At 44.4% G+C, this 21,894-nt stretch overlaps 1 protein-coding gene across 1 annotated transcript; it reads left to right on the top strand.

The window, feature by feature from the left end:
* Nucleotides 1-1,042: 1,042 nt before the first annotated feature.
* Nucleotides 1,043-21,133, top strand: GCH1 (GTP cyclohydrolase 1). Its single transcript, XM_010579795.1, has 6 exons — nucleotides 1,043-1,375; nucleotides 13,314-13,423; nucleotides 15,713-15,768; nucleotides 18,845-18,876; nucleotides 19,890-19,974; nucleotides 20,573-21,133. Exons 1-6 carry the CDS (start codon nucleotides 1,063-1,065, stop codon nucleotides 20,697-20,699), a joined length of 723 nt encoding a protein of 240 aa, XP_010578097.1. The 5' UTR covers nucleotides 1,043-1,062; the 3' UTR covers nucleotides 20,700-21,133.
* Nucleotides 21,134-21,894: the final 761 nt, after the last annotated feature.

Raw genomic sequence — 21,894 nt, 5'->3', positions numbered from 1 at the left:
ACACCCTACGCTCAGCTGAACCTTAAGACTCAGTTTCTAGCTCATAAAATCCCAGAATAGCTTCGGCTGGAGGGGACCTCCCTCCCAAACCACCTGCCCCGACATTTATTTGTTCGCCAACATTTGAACCCTATGTGGGGCTGGGGCAGAACAGGCTGCCAGCTGCTGTTGGCAGAGATGAGCAGTGCTCTGTCTGTCACATTTGCCCCCAAAGTGTTTGGAGGATGCTCAAACCACTGGCAGGGGTGACATCCCAGCTGGATCCCTGCGGAAACCCCAAAATATTTGGCGTCGGTCATCAGAGACGGCGCATTTCCAGAGCCACGGGTGGGAAAATGAAAACGTCGGGGCACATCAGCCCTTCAGCAGGAAGATGAATGCAGAGCTCATGGGTTGGAAGGGACCGAAACCCAGCCGTGACGAAGTGGCAGGGACTGTGTCACGAAGGAAGGTCAATCCATACCCGGGATCTTTCCGGTGGATGCATCCCGCCGACCCGAACGGTTACGACGGCGTTCCAGCAGCACCGGCGAGCTACCGAGCGGGGTGCGCCACCATCATCACCCCAGCGGGAGAAGGACCGGCTCTGGAAGGTGAAGACAAAATGGAGAACGACGTTGGGACCTGCTGCGCAGGACAAGGCCCCGCATCCCGGCGGGACCCTTCTCATCCATCCCCCGCCGCAGCAGCCCTCCCCACGTTCCCCGCAATAGAAGCGATGGAAGGGGGTTCCCCTAAAGCGGTTCGGGGCCCGGTTTCCCTCACCCCCCCCCGGTTCTCTCAGCCCACCGCCTCAGCCGGCGGGTCCGGGCTGTTCCCCGCTCACACACCCGCCGCGGCGGGCTGAGACCGGCCGGCTCATGACACAGCGGGTGACGTCGCGGGGGCGGCGGCCAACGGCAGCGGCGCGGGCGGTATAAAGCTGAGCGGCTGAGGCGGCGGGCGGGAGGCCTGAGGTGGCGACGGCGGCGGGAGGGAGGAAGGACTGAGGGCGACGGGCTCCGCCGCAGCGCGCTGCCCGGACGGCGAGGCGGGGGGCCGGCCGGGCCCTGCCGGCTGCCCATGGAGGCGGCGCGGAGCTGTAACGGGTACGCGCGGCAGGAAAGGCCGCCGCCCTCCGCCGTTTCCTCCCCGTCGACGGGCGCCGAGAAACCGCGCGTCCCTTCCGCTGGCGGCAGCGGGGATGGCTGGCGGGGCGAGCGGCCCCGCAGCGAGGAGGACAACGAGCTGAGCCTGCCCAGCCTGGCGGCCGCCTACACCACCATCCTGCGCTCGCTGGGCGAGGACCCCGAGAGGCAGGGGCTGCTGAAGACGCCCTGGAGGGCGGCCACCGCCATGCAGTTCTTTACCAAGGGCTACCAGGAGACCATCTCGGGTAGGGAGCGCTCCCCCCGGGTGGGTGGGCGGGTGTCAGCCCGGGGAGGGATCCGGGCCGGGGGCGGCGGAGCTGGAGCCTGCTGCTTTGACACCAGCCGTGGTGATGGCTTTCCTACTTTCTTTCTTAAAATGGGCTTCGGCGATGCCGTGCCGTCCGCCTGGTGCCCCGTGTCAGTAAGTCATCAGCCGTGTGCGCTAGGAACACCGGCACCTCGGGGTCTCTCTGTCCCCTCCTTCCCCCGGTTTCTTTTTTTTTTAAACTCCGTGCTGGTAAAGTGCACGATCTGTCGTGAACTTATGCGCTTCTGGTTTTGGTGAACAAGTGCTTTTGCTTTCCCTCTTCTGGTGTCAACTTCTAAAGTTCTGGCATAGGAACTTGTTGATTGTACCTTCCTCCATCCGCAGCTGAGCTGGGCTGTGCTCAGAAGGGGTAGGAACATTGGCTTCTGTTAGCAGACATAGGTGGCTTGAATTTTCTCAGATAAGGTCCCGTTCTGCTGATAAAAGCATCAGGTGAGGCTTTTCAAAGGTGGGAATGAAACTTGAGGAAGTGAGGTAAGAAGGGAGGAGGTCAGGGAGATCCCTGCCCCGTCTCGGGGTCCCAGCAGTGAATGCAGATGTAGAGAGGTACCCCAGGTTCACATCCCTGCCCCAGATGAGTGTCTTAGCTGCTTGCTGGCCGCGGGCCCTCCCTGAGGGCAGGAGGAGAGGAACTGGGTGGGATTTGTTCACCTCATCACCAGCAACTCTGAAATTGTCTCTTGGCTCCAGGGCAGGGTAAATCCTGCTTGAAAATTTAGGTTTTTACATCAGTTTTTCTCTTCTTAGCCTTTCTGCTAAAGACTGTACCCAGTATAAACAGTAAAAAAGGACTTCCCAAGCTGGGGGTTTCCCCCTTCTGCCTCTTACAGTAAAAGGCAAATTCCTGTTAGTGCATAAGGGATGCAAATACTGTCAGCAAGGATCTTTGAATGCCAATCAGGAAGGAGCTGAGTGTTCTGCTCTCTGGAGTACAGCACTGGTGTATTGAGCCTGCCCCAGAACTGCATCAGGGTGTTAACAGCTGAATGAAAAGGCTGAACCATGCTGGTCACTGGCATCAAGGAGCTTCTGCTAATGTGTCAGAGTCCTCTTCCATAAGCATGTGGTGCTTCAACTTAAAGGCTGACCTTTGTGTTTTGAGTGGTGAAAAAGAAACTACAGTTGGCTCTTCTGAAATCAGATTGTGTGTAACTTCCAGCATTAACTTACTCATGGCCGGCTTACACTCATGTGCCCATGTTGTGTCTTAGCTTCCCCCAGGAACAGCACTTCTGCCTTGTCATTTTTTTTGCCTTTCAGATCAAACCAGGTTATCAGGTTCACATCTGGAAATAGGCCCTGGGCTGCAGTGGCCATCCTCTTTCCTCTCTTACTTTAGTCCCGCTGCATTGTGTGTTTGAGATGAGGTTTCATCAGGGTCTCACAGAATGATCCTTTGTCTACTGGGAATAACTTTCTTGTTTGGGGATTGCATGTGTCTCGTTACTGCTGTAAAACACAGGAGGTCTCTCAGTCATCCTGGCAGTCTCTAGCAGAAGGATTTTTTTAGTGATAGTTTCCGAGCATGAATTTGTGTGCTGAACCTGGATGAGGTTGCTGCCCATCTTAAGTCCTCTCTTGTCTTGCTGCCAGTTTTGTGTGCAGAGCCGCACATTCCCTTAAGTTTTTTTAATAGCTTTCTTCTGCTCCAGTGTGGATTCTCTGGGACCTGAATAGTCTGTCCTAATCTCTCACATACATTTAATTAAGCAGAGTAGTTCTGGATAGTCTACTCCTCTAAATATCCATACCTGGGAGAGGGCAGTATTATATCCAAGAGTAGAAAGTGTCACTGCTAGGTGCTGTACTCTTTAACTGCTCTGCTCTTTTCTTTCTAGGAAATAAAATGAAGCTGTGATACTAACATTCCTTCCTGTGTCAGGTGGGAGATCTTTTTACTTTCCAGCTAGTCACCTCTTCTTACACAATGCCCAGCTTTCAGTCTTCCCACCCTTACTAGCCAAACAGAAGAAAGAACTGTAGCTGAAGGACAAGTCCACAGGTTGATATGGAAGTAACTTCCACTTGGGAGAGTTTTAAATACATTGTGAATCGTAGAGCCAACAACTACAAAGTCTTTGGGAACAAGGCTAGCTGTGGGACTGCAGCTCCTGCTGTTTGTCTCTGTTGCGGCATCCTGATGTACTGTTCACTTGGTTATGTTAATACAACTGTCTGCCTAGCCAGGCTGTGAACTAGACCAGGAAGTGACTTGTGAAAGAAAGGATGGGAGTTGGGGAGGGAACACAAGAACAAAAAAACCCCCACCCATAAAGCAAATAAAAAACCCCCCAAACAACCACAACCCAAACCCCAACAAAAAGCAGCCCTGACCTTTTGTTTTCTCAGGTTTATTCTGCAGCTTATTCAGCTCCTTATGTGGAACTGTCTGGATAGGCAGAGGTTAAAGCAGTGATTTGTGGGATATGTGTTGAGGAGTGTGTTCAAGTTTAATCCCCAACAGGCAGAAGAAAACAGACACTTATAATAGCTGTAAGTCCCATCTTTTTGTAAAAGGTTTCTCAAGTAAAAGCTCTGGGGTGGTGATTGTAGAAACACAGGGCTAGAAGCAAGGTGTGTTGCAACAGGCACCCGTCTTCAGCTGGCTCCAGCTGAGCTCACAACCCTTGCCAGTATGTGGAAATGCTGCCAGACTGTACAGTCAGAAAAGCGACAAAGATGAACCAAGGTACTGAATGTAAGTACAGCTACAGGCTTTAAAATCAGCCTTCTGCATTTGTCTGCTTGCGTACCTGCCTTAGGTAGGCAGGAGAAAAGTAATTCATTTCTGATGGCATTTTAATTTGCCATGTGGGAACACAAAATATGATATAATAGATATATTCCCAAACTATGAAATACAGTGAAGACTGGAGAGTGTGAAGTTGCAAGTACACTGCAGGAGGTCTTCAGTGTTTAATGTGGTTGGCTTGAGCCTCACTTGCTGTAATTGAGTACATGGGGGTTATGTGGTTTTTCACAAAACTAAGCTACCTGACTGCCTTGAATGCTGCCTGCTGCTCTCAGAGGCTGGTGATTTGAGTGGTGCCTTGCTCTTACTTGTCAGTGAACACTTTGAGTGCAGTCAGGTGGCTGGAAGCTTTTGGGTATGGTGAGGGATGATGGCCTTACCTGCCATGCAGCAATCTGTCCTCTGTGGTGGCATTGGAGGAGAAGATGACCAAGTGGTGTGAGTAGGGAATTTGGCTTAAGGAACCCATAAAGCTTTTGGAAGCTGCTGAGCTGATGCGTGGTTTCAACAGAGTTGGCAAATGGGTATTGTTTTTCTTTTTGAGCCTTGATTGATTGATAATTCACCCTTAAGAACAAACTATTTTCTTGATCTTTTTGTTACCATGTGTCTGAGAACATAATACATTTGGGGCATGGTTAAATGTGCTGGACATTTGATCTCCTTTCCTGGGTGTTGTCACTTTGCTTCCATGACACCCGATTGGATTTGTATTTTTGTACTTTCCATAGCTTAACTTTGTAGTGTTGTAGGGAAGGTTACATCTAAATTCTGTCCCTTCTCTCCATTCAGATTTATGTGAGTAGCAGAGAAGCTGATTCTGCTTTCTAGCTTCCACTGTGTGTGTATTTCCTAGCTTGTTTTCAACAGTGCAGACTAACAGTGTTCCTGCTTTACCCCTTATTCATCTTTGCTATCTGTGTTCTGCAGCTGGTCAGTATTGTATTTCAGAGCCATTAGCAACGTTTGCTTGCTAAGTGTCTAAATCTGGCTCTTTGTTTTTTCTAGATTATGTCTTTTCCCTTATTAATGCTGGCTTTATAAAGGCCTCAACCTCTTTCTTTGACAAAATGTATTCAGATGTATTGATCTCACTTCTATAGTACTAGTCATCAAACTTTCATTGGAGTAGCAAGGATGCCTCCAGTGATTTTAAAATAAAATCCAGCTGGAGACCAGATTTAAAAAATACTAGCAGCTCATACTTGGGCATCAGTGTAGACTAACAGCCATTACAACAGAAACCTCTTAATGTATTGGTAAGGATGGCAGAGCAGACAAGATACCAAAAGTTCTGCTTCTCAATTTCATGCCGTGCTTCTGCATGAGCATCCAAGAACATGTTTTCTTTTCCAGGGTCTGATCTATCAGCTTCATACTCCTGGGAGTAAATTACACTGCAAAATAGTAACCTGTCCTCTTGGTTAATAAAGGTGAGCAGGACTGTTGATAGGCAGTTGCCTTTTAGCTTTGTTATGTTTGGTTCAGGCAATTGCCTGCCACACAAAGACTGTTATCTTGAGAGATCTGTCCCTCCTTTTACTAAAGACTTAATGTCATACTCGGAGATGCTGTCTGTGAGTTTATATATAAATACTACAAAGCACAAGTGTGTGCAAATGTGGTAAATGAGTGAATAAATGGAAATACATGATTGCAGACAGTACTAACTTGTAACTGAAGCCGAAGACTTCAGAATCAATCTCGCTAAGCAGAGGTAAGTTACAGAAACAGTGTCAGTTACAGTGAGTGTCAAGGATGCTAGCTTCAAAAGGTAAATCATAAAGGAGTTGGTTCTGATTGTGTAATCCCGTAGGAAACATTAGGCACAGGGCTGAACAAGCAACCTGCATCTGCAGTAGGAAGTTAACTTGTTTTCATCATCCACAAGCACTCTAGGCAAAACAGCATGTTCATTAAACAGCGTACTTGCTGGTAATGGTGATAGTTGTTACATGAATAAAGGCTGGGAGACTTTTCTGGTAGGTATGTTAGCTTTCAAGCATGTTGGCAGGTTCAGCTGTCCTTTCAGCATGTTTAATAGGGAAATGAAAATTGAAAATACCGGGAGAGGGTAACTTTGCTTCCTGAACCTCTGTGGTTTTGAAAGGCTGCATGTATGCTTTATTTGCCTGGAAGCTAAGTGACTCTACTGTGCAGCTCTTACTTTAAAGCAAATAACAACTAGTTGGGTCTCATACAGTAGATTAACACCTGTGTGTACATTGCTTATGTTGCTTTTCCTCTCTCATTAGTTTATGTGCTTTTCCTATGGTGAAGGGTGAAAGAATGCAACCTTAATACTCTTTTTCTTCATCTTCTTGTCTGTGTGGATTTGGTATTTTGACAGATGACAACACTGGTGTAAGCTCATAAATTTTTCTGAGCCTACTCAGTTTGCTGTGGATGAGAGGTGCTAAGCATTGCTATGTAAGAATAAGCAGTGCCTTAAACAAACAAGGCTGTTTGATCAGCAGCACTGCCCTTTGCTAAGAGCTGGTGAGTTATTCATTCTTGCCTGGAAACGAGGTACTGCTAGTTCTCTTGCTTCTCATAGATGCAACAGTCTAACCTATTAATAACTTAAACATCAGCATTATTGTGTTATGGCCATGGCTTGTTTCTTGTAAACCAGAGGGTGGGAGAGACGTTCAGAGTAAGGTTCCTGGGGGTTTCTTTCCTCAACCTCTACCCCCACATGCGTGAAGCCTACCATACTGAAACAGGTACTCAATGCAGCGAAACTTCTGTTGGGAAGTAGGACTGTAGGACTTTCCAGGATGATCTCCCCTCCGCATTAATGCTCAAGTAACACCAAGCTTGTTCGGGGTTTTGTTGGGAATTTATTCAATGTCTTAACTTCTTGAATCTCAAAGGCTTCTGATCTCTTGATGTTGTGTTTCCAAAGTGTTGTTTCATCTTCTCTGATTTTTTTTTTTCCCTTGTTTCAATTTCAGAAAGAGGTGTGGATGAGGGGACTTCCAGCACCTTCTATGACATGAGACATTGAAATGGTTATTGAAATCCTGATACATTTTAATGAGCATCTCCGTAACCCTGCTTTCCCTCATATTAATAAACCTCCTGGCAGAGGACAACTTCTAGAACCTAATCTTAGCTTCATCTGAAAGTCTGCAATAACTGATCTCTTATGAATAAACCCGAGTCTCTCACTGCAACATGGAAAGTGTCTTGTAAGGAAAATAAACAAATCTGTACAAGTGATGGCCTGAATTAGTTGAATAGCAATAATGCTTTTCTTCCATCTTTGCTTCTATGAAATGTGCCTTAAATTACACATCTGGTTCACCTCTTTTCTGGTAACTGAGGAATTAAGCTTTGCTTCTGAAGCAAGTGTTCATGTCTGAAGTTGAATGCCTGTTTCTAGTCCTTTGGTGTGGCAGTGATGAAATCTGAAATATTAGTCAAACTTGTAAATTCTTTTGCGTCTGAGGTTTCTCTTTGTTCCTATTAGGTTTGTTATGGCAAGGAAGCCACATAGTGCTCAATTAATTTTCTCTGCAGCTTTTGAACTCTAATGCCTATTTAAATAGTAATGTAGCATCTTAGGCTGTGTCTTTCTAGAGCTCTTCAAGACTTCTTGAAGCAAATGGCACACTCAGACCACCCCCTTTCTTAGCAACCCAAAGTCATTAACTTTCTGTGGCAGTACAAACTCTCTTTATATGAATGTTTTTGTAGCCTGCTTCTCTTCTCTGTATGCATAATAAATTCCTGGTACCTTTTTACTACTGAAAGGCTGCAATAATTTTCTTGTTTCTTGTCCGGAATATTTTCTCTAACTACAGTTACCTGTAGTGTCATCACATGAATAAATAAAAAAAATTTCAGTTTTGACTCTACATCTTATTGCTTACCCAGCAGCAACTGAAAGGTTTTTACAGCAATTTTCTTCCAGATGCAATTCTGACCCTGTAGTCTCTTAGCTTCAGCTGTTAGCTTGTGTTTCCTGCTCTCTCAATGACATCTGTCTTCAGCTGAAGAGGAACTTCTTGAGTAAGACAGTCAAAGGTATCTGCCAACATATCTCAGCTGATTCTACCTTAATGAATAGTTAGCCTTTGGTGTCTGGCTCATGGCACTGCTGTTCTGGAGTATCCTCCAAACCATGACCTGTTCCTAGTTTGTGCAAGGTCCCCTGCCATTGCTTTTGGTGTAACTCAGCCTGTGTTCCCAGGAGAGCAGAAGGTACCTGACCTCAGCCTGCACTTCAGTTTGTTCAAACTAATGGGCATTGGTATGGTGTGACGTGCCCCACCACCCTCATAGGACTTCTGCCCCCCCCCTTGGCCTCAACCCATTCCTACGATGGCCTCGGCTGCCTGCCGTGACTTGGGTTGCTGTGGAGAGCACAGGGCCTGTTGGTGAGGACAGTCTGGAGCTGTGTAATGGGTATCAGCAGAACCTTGTGCCTTATGTCTCTGCCAGGATGGATGAGCTCAGGGAACAGTATCAGGGAATCTCTGGGGCTGCCTTCATCCTGTTGATGCTGAACAATCCTCAGTCTGACTCCTCTCTAAAGTGGAGTGGTGAGGCAACTTAACACCACGGGGAAGTACTTTAACGCATAGTGAGAACAACCTACATCAGTCTTCTGTCTCCCAGGCATAGTAAAAGTGGGACAGCTGAAGTGCTGTGAAGCTGATGCAGTGCTACTCTGCAGAGTGCTGCTATCCTTCATTCCCTTTACCTACTGAGCCAGCTGCTGGGCGGGCTCTAGCTTCTTTGGTTGCCAGAGGTGCTTTTGCTTTCCTGTGTCACATTAAAGCCATGCAAATAGTTTCTATAGCAACAGGTCTTTTTGCTCAGCTCTGACGCAAAATCCTGAAAGGTCTTTCTCATTCTGTCTTCATCCAATTCTGATTTTTGCTTTTATCAACTCTTTTTGAAGATAAAGGGGGAAAAAAATAATTCTGCTCTGTTTCAGGAGTTAACTTGCAGCAGAGGTGACTGTTCAGTTTTAAGAGCCCACTGAAGTTTCTATACCAGGACTTGAACTCTGGGATGAAGGAAAAATCAGCTGGAATAATCTAGAGAGTGCCCTGACTGTACATATAATGTTTGTTCTTGTTTGCCTCCTCCCAGCTGTATATTTTATTTCAAATCTTAGCTTTTCATTAACATGCTGTGTCTAGGCTTAAGGACTTCAGCAGTAAATTCCATTAGCTTTTCTGGGGTGGTAGAGAATGAAAATGGTGTTATTTGCTGTCTCCTTTGGCTTATAGACAGGGCTTTGTGGCAGCACTTGAGCACAGCTGTAACTAAGAAAAGAGTGAGGGGAGTTATGACTGAGAGGCCAAGGGATGATGTATGAACATGCCCATCTTCTTGCTAGCAGAGGAGATGCTAGTCCTGTCCTCCTGATACGGATGAGTACGTAGGTGGTACTTGGAGGGAGTAGAAGTGTTGCTTCATTTGAGAGGAAGAATTTCCTTCTTGTGTTAAGGAAAAGTAGCCTGTTGAGGAGGAGCCCATCTGAGCTGCATGTGCCTTGCCTTGTCAGGAAACCAAGTTAGCAATATTTACTTCTAGCTGTCCTTCCCTCTAAAAGCCCTGTTGACTTCTACGCTTTTGCTTTGAAGGTCCTGGTGCCACAGGAGGGAAGGGATGGAGAAGATGCAGTTGCATTAGAAGGGTAGGTGGGTATTCTAGAGCTGAGAGATGCAGCCAGTGTACAGCCACATTGCTCTGTGTGAACTGGGACAGGCCTGGGGAGGGACAACATGACTTTTAGACCTTGCCCTGAGCGGCAAGAGTAAATGTTTTGGAGCCTCCAAATGAGGAAACTGAAATCAAGCTAGTGAAGCAGGCATCATGGCCTAGTAGATAGAATGAAAGAATGGGAAAAGAGGCATGAATTTGTCCCCAGCTTTGCTTCTGGCCTGACTAATCTGAGGCCCTGTTTCCCCTTCTGTCCTTTCAGTTCCATTAAGTTCTCCAGAACATGTGCTGCAGGCTGAGCTTGTCGGGGCCCTCTTTGATGCTGTTGCAAATGAATGACTAAAAAAAATTAAAAAATGAAAGGCAGACAAAGTTAGATAAAATCGTATTGCCTCCCTGCACAAAGCGTTTGAGTCTCTGCCAAACAAGTCTCTCCTGTGTAATTACTGAAAACAAGTGCCGCGGTGGGACATAGCACAGCATCTTGTCGCAGCTACTCTTACCTAACTCTTCTTTTGTCAACACGAGGCTTGGATTTCGAAGAAGGAGGTATAGGGATGTATAGACAGGCTTCAAGCTGTGCTTATTTTCAGGAGAACAGGCTTGTGAAGCATGAGCAGGAGGGACTGGAGCAGGATAGGGGTGACTGGGGCTCTCAACACCATGGCCATTTACACAGGTAGTGGCCTTCAGTCTCATATTTTGTTTTACCTTGTCTCCCTGAATCATCTAGCGGTTGTGAAGGGGTTATTGGAGGGCCTAGCACTAAGCTGCTGTCTTCCTTTATGGGCTCTGGCCCTCCTTCTGAAGGAGTAACTGGTGCTGACTTAAAATCAACACACCTTGCTGCAGGCACAACTGCAGAGATTATGCAGCTGAGCAGGTTTTGTCTGTGATCTGGCTGCAACTTGCTGCTAATATTAAATAAATCTAAGGCGCAAAATTAGCGAGACCTGTATAAATGAGAAGGACCAAGCATCCCACAGCTCTGTGGTTATGTTCTTGGTGCATGGATCTGTTTACATACCTGTACAGCTTGGCTGTGAGGGGGCATTGTCCAAACTGCTGTGACTCTGGGCTGTAGCCTAAGAGAGTATATGCAAGAAGGATAGATGACCTTTGTGTTCCTGTTTGATTGCTTTAGCTGTGAGAAGGATGCGTTTTGTTCCTGAAGTTGGCTGTGTGGGTACTTCACAGGTCACTTAACCTTCTTTCCCCCCCAGCTTTAAAATAGGGCTAACAGCTGTCTCCATGATACAACATGGCTCTTCAGCATTCCAGTAATAGAGTTAGGTTCCTTAGCTAAAGTTTGTACGATCTATTAATATGTGTTTTATACATGAATAAGTGTGTATACGCATATCTATACATATATATGAGACTTCACAGTGAAGTAGCTTCTGTTGTAGCTTTGGCCTTATGCTGTGTCACACATTACCATGACTCTTAATGAGAACATGGCCATTTTTGATTGTTCTGAACAGTCTGCTTTGCGAATGTGCTGACGTAAATCCATATCTAACATCAGGCTCTGATACGCTTCTGGCAAGGCTGGTGGTCTAATAACAGCAGCAGTCACTCTGGAGATGCTTCGTGGATCTGTTTGGATTTTGTTTTAATAATGCTGGGCATAGTAGCAGGTTTTGTGAAACCACTGTTTGCCTTTCTGCTGTAGAAATGGCATGTCTGCAGAGTGCTGTGGGAGGGAGCTAAGAACCCAGATGGCTGCTCTGTGTCCCCTTCCCTTTCCTCTGAGCCTGCTCTGTTTTGGGTTCTGGCTATTCCTGATTGAATTCGTAGCTATACAACTGCATGATGCTCCCCATGTAATCAAAATACTCTCCAGCAGTGTTTGATGTAAACTAGACTCTGAAATTGGAAGAACAAAATCATGTGCCTTTACAGAGTTGTTTCTTGGCCTCTTTTGTGCCCCCTACTCCTGCTCTCTGACCTGATCAAAAGCCTTCTGGGGTTCAGCCTCGCTGTCTTGCAGGTTGCCAGTCGTTCTCAGGAAAGAACATGCGTCGCAGGCAGAACATCTTGCGCACAGTTTCCAGGGTTACCTGTGTAGTGCTGATAGCAAGCAGGAAATTAAAATGCTCCATGATGATGATACGTTATCGACAACAGATGGTGGCCATTAGGTGTACGTGCATGTCAGGGGAAGGCATAAAGGCAAGTAGAGCAGACACAACTATTAGATTTGTGTAATCATCACTGCAGGTGCTAAGCTCCACTATGGATGGAGCAGGGCAGTTCCTGAGCACCCTGGTTCCCCTTCTGGCCGTTGTATATGTGACTCTGGTTCCTGGAAGTAACTCCAAGTAGTTACTTGGTGTGGCTTCAAGCTAACTTGTTTGCAGAGTTTCTTGTCTGATTATTAGCCCTTTTGTACAGCTAGTTCTGTCTTGCTATTTTCTCTGTCTTTGTCATCTCTCTTTTCTAGACAGCCTTTCTCCCTTGTCCTTCAAAAGGCTCGGTCTCTTAACTTGAGACCGTTCTACTTTTAACCTCTCCAAGGATGGTCCAGCTGCCTGTAGTCTGCGGAGGCTGTAGTGATCTGCTGTAACCTGTGTCAGGATTGCTTGGGGACTTGTCAGGGGACTGCTAAGTCTGGAAAATCAACTGAGGATCTGTTCTACTGAGCTCAGAGTCTAGCAAAGTGTCACGTTATATGTTCCTTTTCTTACTGAGCTGTCTCTTCTTCCTTCTATCTTCGTGGGTCTCTCCACCTCAGTGCTCTGTTAACTCTGAGGTGCAGAATTAGGCCGGAATATGCACATGCATGCCTGCTTTCAGTTCAGGATAGCAAATCTCTCCCAGTCTGTGGATACAGCTCTATCTCTTTGACTTCTATGTACGTCTAAACAGCTGCTGGCTGGGGGGCTTCAGGATGAAGTAAAAGAGTATCTTATTTGCGTGCAAAGTCTCCTTGAAGGTAGTGATGCTGGTGTAGAAGTGTTTGGAGAAACGACTGTGATGGCTTAGCTTTTCTCAAACCTCAGGCTCAGCTTTGCTTGCGGTATGTGGAAGCACTAATGGAAGCCCACTTTGAGATGTGCTCTTCTCCTCAGCACGGGCTTTATCAGCTGTGGTCTTAATTGCTCTTAAGATGTCAGTAATTCTGCAAAGACTAGACTTGTGCTAGCCTGGGCTCAAACTATTACTTAAAACATTATATAGGATGACTTCTGGGGTAGCACGTAGGTAGTCCGACTGCACTGTGGCAATTGTGTGATCGTATGCAAACCAAAGCATACTTGTGATGTTACTCCTTACTTGCCTCCCATATCTCAACCCTAAAATCTGTAGTTCTGAGAGAGCTATGCTCTTGCTACAAGCTTTCTCAGATACTGGCTGGAAGAACCTTCCATGCTTGTGCATTTATCTTTTTTTTTTTAATGCAAATGTTTAATTTCAGATGTTCTGAATGACGCCATCTTTGATGAAGATCATGATGAGATGGTAATTGTGAAGGACATAGACATGTTCTCATTGTGTGAGCATCACCTCGTTCCATTTGTTGGAAAGGTAACTCTTCCTCACAAAACAAATGTGGGAATACATGATAAAAGACCTAAAGTACATGTAAAAGACTTTGTAGCTGTAACTACAAAGCTTTTAAAGCTATAAGTATTTACTGCTTACGGCTATGATTCTAGAAGTTAATCTTCAGAATACAAATAAGGAAGACCTCCTTTTAATGTGAGTTTTATTTGGATTTAAGCTCCTAAAATATAACGCTCAACCTTTCCTAGTCTAAGTAATCTAATGGTTTCTGACATTTCATATCAAAGCTCTTCCTCGTGAAGCAGCAGCAAGCCTTGAGGGCAGACATCTTGATATTAAACCAGCTCACCCTGCACGCTGGCTCTGTCACGGATTTAGCTTCTGGCTCAGAGCTATCTAGTGCGCATTCACCTTGGGACACCCCCCCCTCCCCCGCCCCCCGCCGTGAGTGGAACAAACTTCTGATTAGCAACCCAGCCTTAAATAAGCAAGCCCAGTCAGGGAGGAGGTAGTCAAAATCGAGTAGCAGGAGGCTGCTGAGGTTGGGACTTCCATGGAAGGGGCTGGTGTTTCAGAGGGTGTTGAAATTGTGATGCCAACAACTTTAAAAAGAAAAAAAATATTCTCAAGTTAACCACTGTAAACATGATGAAGAGTTCAGAGTGGGTAGCCCCTTCTGCAGATCTCAGCCTCTTCACTTCCCTGTCAGCACAGAAGGATGGAGCTTATTCTGATTCATCTGTTCTACCATAAAGTACTCCCAGGCCAGAGAGTAGCAAGTGCTTTTGTTGTCTGTAAAATTCGATCAGTACCACATATGTTCCAAGTAAACTGTCTCCCAAAAATAAAATACCCGAACACAAACCAGCTGTTTATTTAGTTGAGTCAACTCAATTTCATCTGCTTTCTTTTCTTACTGTTAGTATTTTATACTGGAAAACACGGTAACCTCTTTTTCTGTGCAAGCTTTCTATTTTGCCTGTTATTCTTGGTTACACGTACTGTGTATATTCTCTTCGTTACTCCTGTGGCAATATATGCATTCTTTTTACATCTAGCTGTTTAGGCTGTGTGGTTTGGAGAAATCTCCTCGCAAACACCGAATCGGTCCTGCTCGTATAATGGTCTGCTAAATGACTTGGTATGCCTCTAAATATTCTCAGACTAACCATTCTCCTGTTGGGTACATCAAACAGGCTGCAAACACTGACCAGTAGGTCTTGTATTTGCAGTTCTATCTTAAATGATATTAAGACATTCGCAAAAATACTCTATGGGGAACAGGATTCAGCGCTTATTTCTAAGTTATGTCTCTCACTTTGTCTGAAATGTTTCATGTCTTTTCAGGTGTCAGTGGGTTGATTACCCAACAGAAGTGATAGCAATGAGCAAGTTAGCCAGGTAATTAGGTGCACTGTGGTACCTCTAACTGCAGGTACAGCAATACAGGATTCTGAGATGGGGCCTTTAGGCAAAGCGCTAAGACGGAATCCTACACTGACACTCCCCTACTGTATCTTGGCTAATTTTTCAAGTCTCTGGTACAGTGAACACAAATGCTGGTTTATAATCTGTTATAACTGTAAACCCACTTGAATTCAGTAGCCTATCTTGCTTTCTAAAAACAAGAAGCTAAATGGCTTTCCCCTACCTTTGTATCTGAGCTCATTTCTACTAAAGAACTTATTCCAACTTAGCGCAACTACGTGTTCAGTATGAATGTTCAGCAAATCCGTATTCGAGCAGGATGGAAGTTGACTTAATCATACAGTGGTCTATGGTACTACCAAAGCAAGGGGAAAAAAAAAATCAGTAAGTGGACCCTGATTTTGGTGGCTAAGTACTTCTGGCCATCAGATCTTTCACTGGAAGTAAAGTACAGTCCCTCTCCCTCCCACTCCCTAAATCTGTTTTAGGTCTTGAAAGTAAAGCATGTTTATTTTAGACGAACAGTGCTGTGCTGAGTAATAGGCTGCTTTTTGTACCCAAACGTAGTAGTACTCTGTAGCATTCCTGAGACTTGGAACATAAGCCTTGACTCTTGAAGAGTTGTGATTTTTCTCCCCCCCCCCTCAGAAAACTGACCTATTCTTCACCAGGACATAGACCTCACCAGGCATTTACAGTCTCAGTTAGCTCCACAATTTTTCAGGCTTGCATGGTGGCATGTTCCTCCCACATGCTAAGACTTTGGGACTGTTCCAGAGTTAGTTCTGGGGCAAATACACATCTCATTCTCTATGCATGAGTTTCATACGTATTTGGAAGTGTGGGTTTGATTCTGTTAATGGTTTGTTCTCCTCTGTCTAGGTACATATTGGCTATCTTCCTAACAAACAAGTACTTGGCCTCAGCAAGCTTGCTAGGTAAGTGTTAATGTAATGAAAGTGATGCTAATTTGTAAAAAGGATTCCAAGCTGTGCTAACTGTGCTAATCTTTCTAATCTGGTTCCCCTCTAAAGCTCAGCCCACTTTGTGTCCTGGATTTGGATTTAGACCAATCCTCGGCATTATGTTTTTTTGTGGAGAGGACAGATAAGTCTTAGAGCTCTGTGTTAATTCACATCAGTCGACTGTAGTAGAGCCGTAATGCTTTTGTACGTTCATGCAAAGCATTGGTGTCTGCGGGGGAGCACAGAAGGAAGAACAACAGAGAATTTGGTCATGTTCTAAGGCAGGCCACAAAAACCAGTGGGGATCTCTAGCTATTTACTACTTGCATGTATATTGACCGATAAGAACAAAAATCCCAAACTTCCAAACTGTAAATGAACATGTTCTATGGATAGAAATTGAATCTAAAGCTTTCATCTGTTATCTGACTCTTCAAATAAATTTGGCATTTCTTTCTTTCACTGGAGACCTGCTGAGAGAGCCATGGGGTATATTTTATAGATAAGGTTCAGCCTAAGAAACAAAGCAATTATGATACACTTGAGAAATCCATTTGTTATGTAAAATAGCTTTTTCCACAGCAAGTGCCCTTGGATCCGTTGTTGCACTGAATCTTGTTATAAAGTGGCACTTTCTAGTTCTGGTGAGGAAGGGCATGGTAGATCCCTTCAGTAAGCAGATTATTGGGGACCAGAGTGGAAGGGTCTCTTTTGAGAAATGAATCTAAAAAATTGGCTGTAGTTCAGAAAGACCACATGGGTTTTGCTTATACTTTCCCTGATATGTCCGTTAGTCTTGCTGTAGTTCCAATAATACTAATAAGAATTAGCCTTGTAAATCTGCATGCCTGCTGGGTTTTCTTAGCAGGTAAGACATGTAGGGTATGACACTAAAATGCTTTAAAGTCAGTCAGCTCTGTTCTGTGCGCTGCTTGCACAACAGTGAAATTGGTTTGGAAGTGGAAGGGCCCTCAGAGCTGACAACTTTGTTAATGTAACTTCATGTTACAGGGCGGTCATCTTTAAGTCTTCTAGCAGTGCTTATAGGAGGGGACTTTGCTCTAATTAAAAGGCTGAAACAGGCAATTGAACATTTAAATTTTTTCCTACATGCTTTTTGTGGCTGTACCTAACTGCTGAAATTGTAGGATGAGGTTCTGAGCTGTCAGCACTGCAGTTGCTGGGCGAAAGACTTTGCCTTCTGTAGCTGCTTATGCTTGGGGATGTCTTTGTGGCAGTTCATGGCTTGTGTCATGTGTTGGCTGGCACTCATGTAGCTGGATCTTTTTAAGTGGTGCAGTGATTTTTTTTGAGTTGGGTTTCTGAAGGCGAACATCCTTCCTGAAGAGACCGTCTTTAGTCCTTGGTTTCATTTCTGCAGGGCTTGAATGCAAGATTAAGGATCACATTTGAAATATGCATCAGTTGATTTGTGCTTGCTCTGGTCTCTAGTTACCTCTGAATTGCAGATGTAAAAAGGAGCTCAAAACTGTCTTTGGTGATTTTTAATGCAAGTGGCAACATGGTGCTAGAAGTGTACAATTTTCCTACTACTTAGTATAGAAGCATGCAGGAATATGTGCAAGGCTTCCTGCTCTGTGCTTGAGAGGTTAAATCTCGCCTCTTTTCAAGTTAGGGTAAAACTCCCATATACTGCAATACTGAAAAGATTAGATTCTTGTATAACAAAATGTTCTCAGTCCTGACTTGCTTTTGAGTGCTTACCGTGAAGAGATTGGTGGGTCAAATAGTGCTTCCCTTTCGTGCCCTATATAATGCAACCAGTGTTCAAACAAAGATTTGTGAGGCTATTGGTACTGTAGGCCTAATCTTTTGTAATAGGATTAGTCTAATGTGGTGGGTTTCTGTAGTTGGGGATGACCTGTATTCAGTAAACAAACGTCGTTCTTTGGATTTTAAGCTCAGGCTTGAAAATGCTAATGCAAGTAACTGTTTTTACATAAACATGCTTATAGGACTTCTTATATGCAGCACCAGTGTAAAAGTATCTGAGCATCAGCTCGTTTCCTACCCATGTATTTAAATATTATGTGGCTTTGTTTAGAATAGCTATAACACAACCATTTCATTTCTGGAGGGGAGTTTCTGCATATAATTCTCTCTCCAAAACAGCAGACAAGTCTCATTGTCAGAAATATTTCTTGTAACTAATGCCTCAGGCTGCCAGCCAGTGTCTGTTTTTTGTCTAGTCTGACCAGATGGGTATTGAAGCTTTCTATAGCAACTTCTTTACATGGCCACTTGACATGTAATTAAGCATTTGAGGTTGGCATGAATAATCCATTGAGGGACAGAGCATTTATTTATAAGACTTTTCTTAAAGGTGTGGATTTTAGTACTGTGGCGATAAATGATGGTAGTATCACTTGCATTGCCCCACATATGGCTTAAATCTGAAGTCATGTTCAAGGGGAGCATTAAGGTCATCCCTGCATTGAAATGTGAAGGATGGTGTGATATATGGGTGGAGAGTGTCTGTTTTAAATGAAAACAATTCTGTCTCATTGTTGTTAGTTAAATTTGTGGTTAAATGCAAGAGTCCAAAACATCTCTTGCTTAATTTCAGTAGCCTTCTGGGAATCCCAATATCTGAATTGTCCTTAAAACAGCATTTGGTTTAGACTGAAGCAAAAGGAGGTAGTCAGACCTCAGCTCAAGGATTAGCGTTCAGAGAGTCTTTGGGCATGGATTACCTTGCAACTCTGTGATGTAGGTGGGTGGTGGTACAGATAATTCAAAAGTAACAGCCAACAGAAGAAGCTCTAAGGAGAAGTGACAGGTTTGCCCCTGAAATAGTCTCTGGGGTTGCAGGTAGGGGGAACCTGTGGCAAAACACAGTGATGGGCTAAGGGAAGTCCTTGAGCAATGCCAGCCAGGGGCTGAGCAGCAGCATGATGTTGCATGGGTTTCCAGGAAGGACGCGGATCAGTACAGTGGTCTTGTTTTGATAGCGTCAAGTTAATTGTGAAGATCAAACAATGATCAGATGGGAATAACTATAACATTGTCTTTTTCTTTTCTCTTTTAGGATTGTGGAAATATACAGCAGAAGATTACAAGGTAAAAAGATGAATTTTTGGTTTTCTTGTGTGCACTCCTTTGCTAGCCAGCTGAGGGTACTCGTAATTGTAGGTGGACTATAGCTGTGTGAATTTTAGTGTGAAGAAAAACACTGTTCTTGAGCAGGTGTTTCACATCTGTCATCTTACTTAGCTTCTACGTTGCCAGTGAAGGGTAAAATCTGGCTATGAAAATAGATGTAGGCAGTAACTGATTCAGAGGATAAATGTGCTACAAGATACAGCTGCCAGGAATAACTAAACTAGTTGGATGCTGCTGGAGATGAACTCTCCTACAGATAATTTGAGAGATGACTTCAAGAATTGTCGTCTGAAGAGATGAAGCGAGAGCTGCCATGTTTATGGGCTGCCTGCCTGCTGCTCCCAAGAAGTGGAGGAAGCTGCAGGGTCTGAGGCCTTGCGTTGGGCTCAGCCTGCTCTCGTTGTCCTGCAGTTAATTTGGCCTGTTTTGGGCATCAGAAGTCTTAGTGACCATTAGGTGTCAGACTGGTGAATAGAGGGTGCTAGAGCTGCAGGAAGTAAAGCTTTGCAGGCCAATAGACTCTCTTAATTTGCTCATTTTTAATCTCCATTTCCTTTCCTTAAAAAGAGAAATTGTGTGTAGGGAATGAATAGTGCAGCAGTAAAGCCAGTGAGCAAATACATAAAAAATAAAAGAAAACAGAGAAGTGAGAAAATCTAACTGCATAATAGGAAATGTAAGAGCTGTTATAATGAATCATGGTAATGCAATTCCTGCAAAGGTGTAAAGCAAAATGACTCCCAATATAAACAAGCAAATAAAAGGTCTGTTCCAGGATACAAAACATAAGATAGGATTTGGTACCAATAAAATTTATTTAGGAAGAGCAGTACTTGTGTGTGTGTGTTGTGGTGGTGGGGAATAGGCACACCTAGCAGCAAGGATGCAATGTTGCTATCTAGACAGTGGCGGTGGTGCATTGATGGTAGTCAGATTTAACACCATGTCTGAACTCCCTGTTGTTCTTTCAGTCCAGGAACGCCTTACCAAACAAATTGCAATAGCTATCACAGAAGCCTTACAGCCCGCTGGAGTTGGAGTGGTTATTGAAGCTACGTAAGTTACTCTGAGCTGTTCTGTAGTAACATATGGGCTGTATGTGATTTCAGCTGCCTGCTGCAGGGCTGTTGTGTGTTGCATTTTTGGCTGCGGTAGCTGTGTGCCATGCTTGTTTATGAGACAGAGCGCAGGCAGGAGTGATCCTTGCCTGTTCAGTGAAATGGCCTGGTGGGTTGGAGCCATTTAAAGTGGGGGGCTACCTTATCCACTGCAGAGATGTGGCAACTGGCAGTGTGGTCAGCTCTACCAGTTGCCCTGGGTCCTCAGTGTTCAGCCTCAGTGCACCTTCTACTTCCTCAAGTAGAGCAAAGTGTGGGACTAGCAACAGGCATGTCCTTGTTATCAGAATGCACCTTGGAAAGGTGGGATTTTCCTAGGATCAGAGGAGAGAAGGCAGCACTTAGGAGCTGGGAATTTGACTTTCTTTTCCATAGAGGACAGCTGAGGGACTACTGACAGATACCCATTCTGGATATGGAGGTTTTGTCACTTCCCCAGAATTTAACATGACCGTGTAAGAAACATCTCTCTCTGTGGGTTTACTTCTTTTTTATGAGTATGTCTGACTTATTGACTCCCCTCTTATTTCTTTTAGGCATATGTGTATGGTAATGCGTGGGGTACAGAAAATGAACAGTAAAACAGTAACCAGCACAATGTTGGGGGTATTCCGGGAGGATCCAAAGACCCGTGAAGAATTCTTGACACTCATCAGGAGCTGAAACTGTGTTATTCTCTAAATGCACTCTGGAGATTGTTCTGTCTGGTGTCACTGTCTGTTCTTAGTTGTTCCTACATCTCACTTTTAAACTAAATCGTTGTGAATTGTTGTCATAGTCTTTGTGCAGTAAAAGACTTCTGATGGCAAGTGATAAATGTAACAATGAGGTAGGCTCCTCCTGGGCTTCCAATGATGCTGATGTCACAGAATTACAAGCTACAAATAGGGTTTTAGAAATGTTTGTCCATCCACAATGCAGAATATACTGCTGTTGGGAGAAAAGTGGGGCTTGGGAGTGAAATGGATATTTATGAAATAGTTATGTTTATTAGAATAAATATGGAGCAGCACAGGAAACAGCTGAAAGGCTGTGGATCCTTGTAGGACCACTTATACTGCAAATACTGTACCTCTGCTGAAAAAGATGGTCCTGAATTATCTCTGACTATATTTTATTACAAGTCCTGCAGTGGCTGTTTCAGTATCTGGATATGTATGTTATACCTCTTTGAGATGTTACCTCTGGTGATGTTTTATATTCTTGCTAGTATTAACCCTCCTTTTTTGTGTGGGTTTTGTTTGTTTGAGAAATTTAAAACACATTTTCCCTAGCCTCTTAACATGCAGGGAATTAACTTCTAAATTATTTGGGGCACAGTCTTATCTCAATATAAAGGGGTTTATGCACCTTTTTCTCTGTGCCTCAGAATGTCTGACCACTTTAACTGTCAGTTTCTTACTATTTTTAAGCAAACTTTAACAGAGGGGAGGAAAAAACCCCAGAGTCTGTCTGCAAAGTGCTAAGATGTCCAAAGAGGTTTTTAATAATATTTATATCTTGGGCTTTCCTTCTTGGTTTCCATGGGTTAGACTGAGAAGCTAAAACTAGTCTGATAATCTGTAAATGAAGATTTCTTTTCAAGCATTTCAAGATTTGCATCTCATAAATGTTGGACCAAAGGTGAGCACTGAAATCCTGAACACAGCACATTGTACCTCTCCTGCCTGACGGCAGGTCATTTCAGGGCAAAGAACCTGAAATGACAACAACTTATTTCGTAAGAGGAGTTGGGAAAAGCATTTCCAGGGCCATCAAAATGAATTAAACTACATTTTTCTGTGTATGTGGCAACCTCTGTATGTGGCAGTATTGGTACAGAAAGTTAAGGTCAGCTGGACTTGGCTGAACTTCTTAT

The sequence above is a fragment of the Haliaeetus leucocephalus genome, unplaced genomic scaffold, assembly GCF_000737465.1.
Source record: "Haliaeetus leucocephalus isolate CR32 unplaced genomic scaffold, Haliaeetus_leucocephalus-4.0 Scaffold678, whole genome shotgun sequence".
Classification (NCBI taxonomy): domain Eukaryota; kingdom Metazoa; phylum Chordata; class Aves; order Accipitriformes; family Accipitridae; genus Haliaeetus; species Haliaeetus leucocephalus.
The sequence above is the reverse complement of the archived record's forward strand: the minus strand, read 5'-3'. Positions and strand labels throughout refer to the sequence as shown.